The following is a 6,749-nucleotide window of genomic DNA, read 5'->3' as shown; positions in this document are numbered from 1 at the left end:
GATCGCAGCTCTAGACTACGAGGGGTGTAACATCGGGGAGCTTTCATTTGAGGTGAGACTCATCAACAAAGTGGTGGATTTTTAAAAATATCCTTCATGGACATTGATATGCACTACTTCTGTTTGTCTTCCCTAAAGAAAGATGAAGTGCTTCTGTTACTAGAACAAGTCAACAACAATGAATTTCAGTGCCAAACTGGAGAGCTCATAGGTAGAGTCCACTCGTCTCATCTGAAAATTATAACTCCTCTTGACCCCTACTCTTCTCCAATTTATGTAAGTGAATCTATAAGACAAATCTTTTCTACTTATGTCTCTGTTGCAGTAGAATTATATGTATTATCCCCTGCAGGATGATGTCCCAGAAGCTCCAGGTGAAAAAGATTCATATGGACTTAAAGTAAAGGCTATCTATGACTTCCAGCCACGTAAGTAAACAGTTTTTAGAGGTTTTATGGAACTAAAAAGTATTTGGAAGCGACCAAATCTGCAAAATGTTCCACTTAAAAAGGTGACAGGTTTGCAATGATCATCATAGAAAAACTTCCACTGTGACAGAGAATGTTAAAATGTCATCTGACCACATGACATTCTCCTAATCATCCTCTGGATCACCCAGATAGTCTCTGGTAAACTTTAGGTGGGTCTGGTTCACGCATTTGGACCTTTGGTGCAGTGCAGAATTTGAATCCACAATGATATAGTACGTTACTGATGGAAACCTTTTATAACTGTGGTCCCAGCTCTCTTCAGGTCATTCCTCTGTGTAATTTTAGACTGTTTCCTCCATGTTTTTAAGATCATTTGTATCCCATAAGATCTTGTATGGAGCAACAAGTTGAGGGAGATTTTGTGGTTCCTCCATGTTCCATAATAATTGCTTCAACAGTTAATCTGTTCTCCCTAAGCTGTTTGCTTATTCAGTCTTGTCCAGGTGAACAATCTTGTCCCTGGTGTCCTTTGACAGCTCTTTGGTTTTGGTCATGATAAAGAGGTTGCCATCTGACTGCTTAAAGGTGTGGACAGGTGTATTTTATGCAGACACCAGGTCAAACAGTACAGGATAAAAGAGCTTCTTAAAGTCTCACTCCAATAATCTTTTGATCTATTGTTAAAGCGTTCCCAGTGATCTTTTAATTATAATGATGCAATTTTTAGCCAAAACTTACAAGACTGTCATTTTCTAGGAAACAGTTTCTGCAGAACAGCAGTAGTTCATCAGAAATTTATTACTGAATTGTGTGTGGGGAGTAACCCTACCCTTACTTCCCATCATCCATCTGTTTTCACTCACTCCTGCTAGCTTACTTCCTCTTACAACCCCAACCTAACATTACCTTGCCAACAAAAAAGGGTGAACCATATTTGAGCTGTCAGCCGTACGGTTTTGAAGAATGAAAACGTATATGGGTTTTTTTTTTCTTGTCTGCAAGTGGATGTATCAGAACAGAACTTGTGGTTTGCCATTGTAGGTCCTATGTCACCCTAACTATTCATTCCAATTGCATTTTTTCGTCACAACAATTTAAATAAAGAAATTCAATTTTAAGCTTAATTTTTTTAATATATGTCCTCCATCATGAGAAAAATTGGATTGAGTCTTAAGGAAGTTGCAGGTTTGCGAGGAACAGAAGTTTCACTTGTCTTTCGGAGTTAAATACTTATTTTCTGTAGCTATACATATATAAAAATAAATGATTCAGAAATCCTACAATGCGATGTCCTAAATACATTTTTACATACTCTGTCAAAGTTTAAATCTATCTATGATGAAAATCACAGACCTCTCATCTTTTTAGTGGGGGAAGCTTGCAGAATTTGTGTCAGACAAATACTTTCTTGTTTTCCTTTTTAGCTTGGCAATAACATGTTTTGCAGTCACAAATGTCTAACTAGAACACATGTGAACCATATTATGCTCATGTTTGAGTGTCATTGCAGCTAAACACCTCTAGTCACAGAGTTCTTGTCTAAGGCTGCAGTCAATTTCTGAATTTTGTCAACCAAACAAACAAATTATACTGGAAAATGACTCTATATTGAACTTTCTTGTGTGTAAAGAACTGCTTTAAATTAAGTATATTTGACTTAAAAAAGAACGTCTTTTACTTCTATTTGAATCCTGAAAAATCAAAAAGTAGAACTCTCCCACCAGCAGTTTTAAAATGCACAGCATTTTTATTTAGAGTAGAAAATAAAACACAGGGGTAGCATTTTTTTACATTATTGTTAACCTTCCCAAGATAATTAGCTTCTCGATAGATTTCCAAACTTAAATATAATTGAATTTGAAATGTTTATATTTTCTTTAATTTGATTCTTTGTTTTTTAATTTTAGAGAATCCAGAAGAGCTGACGCTCAGAGCAGGAGATGTTGTGACTGGGGTGGAGCAGGCCGACCATCAGTGGTACCGAGGAACCTGCAGAGGATCCACAGGTTTCTTTCCAGTTAGTTACGCTGAAGTTCTGGTAAGTCTAGTTTAAAGGATTCCCTATAAAAATACAGTCTGCATGTAAGGCTTTAAAATAGTAATGTTTATGTCTTCAATCAGTCAAGTCCATTGATCCCTGAAAAGAAAGAGAAGCCTCTGCCTGCACCAGTCAGGTACAGTTTTAGATGGTGGAATAGCTGCTGTTTTTGTTCATCTTTCTAAGTGCTGATGAGCTGTTTGAATTATTCTTTGAAGTGGTCCGAGGTGCGTGGCGAGGTTCGACTTCGAGGGGGAGCACAGCGATGAGCTGACCTTCTTTGAAGGGGATGTGATCCAGCTCCATGAGTACGTGGGGGAGGAGTGGGCGCGAGGGCAGGTCGGTGCCTCGGTCGGCATCTTCCCTCTGAACTTTGTGGAAGTCGTTGAAGATCTGCCGCCGCCTCCAAGGCAGCAGATAAACCAAACTTTTGCACCAGGTGAAGAAAATGACGTTTTTCTACTCTAACATATTTGTTCTCATTCTGTGAGGCATGACATTCACGTGATTGTTTGTCTTTCATTAGAAATTAGTTTACAAAGGTCTCCTCCACATGAAGGAGTTGATGAATGCATAACCTCCTATGATCTTTACTTGATTAAAACTTAAGAACTTATTAGCCCAGATGCTAAAACACTTCTGAATATTTGCCAGAACGTTTCTGCAGTTATAAACAATCTTCTTACCCAAACATGAATCTCTTGCTCTTCTTGTTTGCTAATCAAATCTTCATTTCTGCAGGCATTGCTGCTGCTGCTGCTGCTGTTGCCACCGCCTCTCCTAGCATACAAGCTAAGGCTGCCAAACCTGCTAAGGTAATATTTATGTCAGACGAAACGCCAACAACAGAGATGCTGGTTATGCAGACTCCCAGTACATTAAGTACCAGATTATATTCATTTTGCAACAAACCTTGAGGCTTTTAGTTTGAATTCTTACAGTTGTAAGCGTTCTTTTTGTAGATTTTATCACCATAATTACAGCCGTGTGCACAAACTGTTTTAAAACAGTTCTGGGTTTTATAACCTTATTGTTGAAGTCCTTTTTTGCGTGTATTTTTTTATTACATCCTCCATGATTTGACTCATGCCATCATTACTGGATATAGTTTTAACTCTTGTACAAAAAGTGATTTATTGTCTTCAAAGATTGGCAGGCTTTGTGTGCACTTCATCATCATTGGGGTACAGCTAGAGTAGTAAATATGCTTTTGAAACAGTACATATTTAAGCATCCAAATATTTACTGTTTTCACACAATTTCTCCTAAAAAGGCATGTTTGTGGACTCTCCTCTGTAGACTTTCAAATCTAAAGAAGAATGGGCCGTGGCCTTGTATGATTACGCCGCAAAGACTTCCAGCGACCTGTCGTTTCGCCAGGGCGACCGCATCCTCATCACCAAGCACTTGGACGAAAAGTGGAGTTGTGGGAAAATGAACGGCAGAGAGGGCATGTTCCCCAGGATCTATGTCCAAACCACAACAGGTACACTGTTATCTTGGTCATTTCTGGGCTTAAAGAAATTCTGCTATCAATATTTAATTGTTTTGCTGATTAACATTTTTTTGCAATTTTAATTTTTAAACAAAAATGTTCATAATTAATATTTTTACCTATTTATTACAGAAGAGCCCTCCATTGACCCGATTAGTGAAGCTGTTGGTGGCATGAGAGCAAGGGCTCTATACGACTTTAATTCAGACTGCGAAGAAGAGCTCTCAATTCAGGTGCCGGTACTTAGATTCCCCTTTAAAATTTTCAAAGTAAAAGCATAAGCTCAAACTCCTTCCTTTCCCAGGTTGGCGATATCTTAACCAATGTGGAGTCCATTGATGAAGAATGGTTTCTGGCGGACTTGAGAGGCCGACGAGCTCTGGTCCCTAAAAACTATGTCCAAGTGTTATAATGAGGCCATGCACTGCAGAAGGGGAGATGATTGAATATCTTTTTTTAAACAAATGTCTGTAAAATGTTGTATTGTTATCCTAAGCAGTTTAATCTTTTCAACAGCAATGTAATTTAATGGTTTTAAGAAGTTATGTGAAATAAAAATAAAATGACTTTATGAATTCTGTGGCTGAAAACTATTTAAAAATGCTGAATGCTGTTCTTCAAAAACTGGTTTCCATTTTTAGCAAAGCTTTAAGGAGTTTTCTTTTTTTAAACTTCTGCTGAAAATGTTCTGTGCATAGAAAATGTCACGGTGACTAGAAAACACGCTCAAATCATTTGGTCATTTACAGTTTTTATTAAATCTGTTGGGATGTTTCTAGACAGTCTCCTGGATGGGGGGCTCATAGCCATCAGCCCTCTCCACCTTGGCTCCAGTGTCATCACCAGATGCCTTTGCAGCACCGCCTGCACCACCCTCTCCATGGAGCTCCATCAGTTTGCCCACTGTGTTAAGATACAAACAAAAGAACACTTTAGCTGGAATGAAGTCTGAAATCACACGTCATTCAATGAATGACACACTGCCACACAAGGGAACATCAGGTGATCTCAATGTAAAGTAATCAGGCAGTCATATGGGACCGAAACAGTTTGTCATCACACGTTCCCGAAGGAGTAGTTGGACTGCACAACTACAAAAAAAAAATCCTGATATTCCATTTATTTACATGCACATAACTCTAGTATTTAGAACCAAATCGATTGCAGAAAATCTACCTTCTCATTACACAGTAAAAATATTCAAATTGCTTAGCTGTGTTCTTTTAAATAAAAGTAATTTTAGTGGACTTCTTTCATTATATTGTGCATTTGTGGTTGGTGAAGCAACATTTTTACCCCATGCAGACCCTCTGAATTACTTACACTCAAACTTGGGCTTCTTCAGCATTTTGACCTTGCGGACGTAGACGTCATGTAGAGGGTAGATGGACTGGCAAGCCTTTTCGATGTCCTTGCCGACGCTGTCAGGGATCCTGAAGTACAACATCCAAGACAACAGATTAATTAAAAGGAAAACGCATACAGAAAATGATTTCCACAGAGAAGTGCAGTTAACTTACAGCTTGTTGACCACTTCCTTCAGGTCGTTCGTTTGAACCTCACGGGTCATGATCTCCATCATCTTCTTGCGGATCTGACGGACCTGCTGGTGCTGGGCGTACGAGGTCTTTCTGACCTGGTTGTTGCGCTTCTTTGTGAAACCAACACAGAACAGGCGCAGCAGGTATCCATCGGTGGTCTTCACATCCACGTGGGCTTCAATCATGGTCTGAATTTAAAAAACAAAAGGATGATTAATTTTGTTTAAACTGAACAAATTTCCAGCATGAGTAGCCTTAAAGTTTTGCTAAATTGACAGTATTCCTTGTTGCATTTAAAAACAGGCTATAATCCTAACTGCAAGCAGTGACACTAATGCACAAGTAAAGCAGTCCAGAAGATTTTGCTTTGAAATGCTCTCCGTCATATTTAGTTAAAAACGGTTTTCTCTTTTGAACAAACTGGAAGAGGTCACAAATCAACTGTTTTATGGAGGTGCAACATGTAAATACAAAAACTTATGTTCAGGATATTTTCTTAAAATGAAGAATTCTTGAATTAAAAAGCATGTGTTTAGCTTTATCCATTTACAAATCATATATTCTTCAATAAGAACAAAATATATGAATGAAGCTGTAGGTTGATTAATAATGTCACTATATATGTCAGCATTACACAGTTTTGGGGAAAAATGACCACATGTGACAAAACAGAGAACAAGAGTACAGAGAATTCTTCAAAAATTGACAAAAACTAAACACCAAATCAGCTTGTTTAAAGGTAAGGCACAGTCTTAACCTGTGATGACCTCTGGGGTAATGGTCAAAATGAAACTGAATATACAAAAAAATAGTATAAAATTCATCCTTCGAAAGTTCAGCTGTAAAGTGAGGAAACAAAATAAACTCTCATCTTCCACTGAGACAAATATTTCTAACTTAATCTAACTAAAACCTTAGGAAACCAGCATAAAGTACCAAAAGCTTCATCAGTAAAAGTTGAAGCAATGCATCTCTAAAACATTACCTGCCACTTCTTAACCATGGAGCACATCTTGTCCCGGGTCAGGTCCATGCCGTGGAAGTTGGTGAGGCAGTTTTTGCCCTGAACATCTTCGGTGATGAGCTTGAACTTGCGGAAGGCGACCTCGTCGTTTTGCAGGTCAGCAAGGCTCACCTCGAACACACGTCCCTTCAGACCGTCTGAGGCAATTTCTGAGGAGAAAAAAAGCAAATAGTTCAGAATAAACTCTGGATACCATTAAACAGGTTTTGCCACACACAGC

The 6,749-nt window shown here is 38.5% G+C and overlaps 1 protein-coding gene and 1 non-coding gene across 2 annotated transcripts; both read right to left on the bottom strand.

Annotated features, from left to right (window-relative positions):
- Window positions 1–4,695: 4,695 nt before the first annotated feature.
- Window positions 4,696–6,678, bottom strand: LOC112139310 (40S ribosomal protein S3a; the record flags this gene model as incomplete). Its single annotated transcript, XM_024262057.1, has 4 exons — window positions 4,696–4,867; window positions 5,288–5,397; window positions 5,485–5,693; window positions 6,491–6,678. Coding segments are annotated over 4 exons (635 nt in total), but the record flags the coding sequence as incomplete, so codon positions are not given.
- LOC112139311 lies at window positions 4,959–5,029 on the bottom strand. Its single transcript, XR_002917965.1, has one exon. It is a non-coding gene; the product is annotated as a small nucleolar RNA SNORD73 (small nucleolar RNA).
- Window positions 6,679–6,749: the final 71 nt, after the last annotated feature.

Source organism: Oryzias melastigma, unplaced genomic scaffold (assembly GCF_002922805.2).
Source record: "Oryzias melastigma strain HK-1 unplaced genomic scaffold, ASM292280v2 sc00795, whole genome shotgun sequence".
Lineage (NCBI taxonomy): Eukaryota > Metazoa > Chordata > Actinopteri > Beloniformes > Adrianichthyidae > Oryzias > Oryzias melastigma.
Note: the sequence above shows the minus strand (reverse complement) of the source record. Positions and strands in the feature narration are given on the sequence as shown.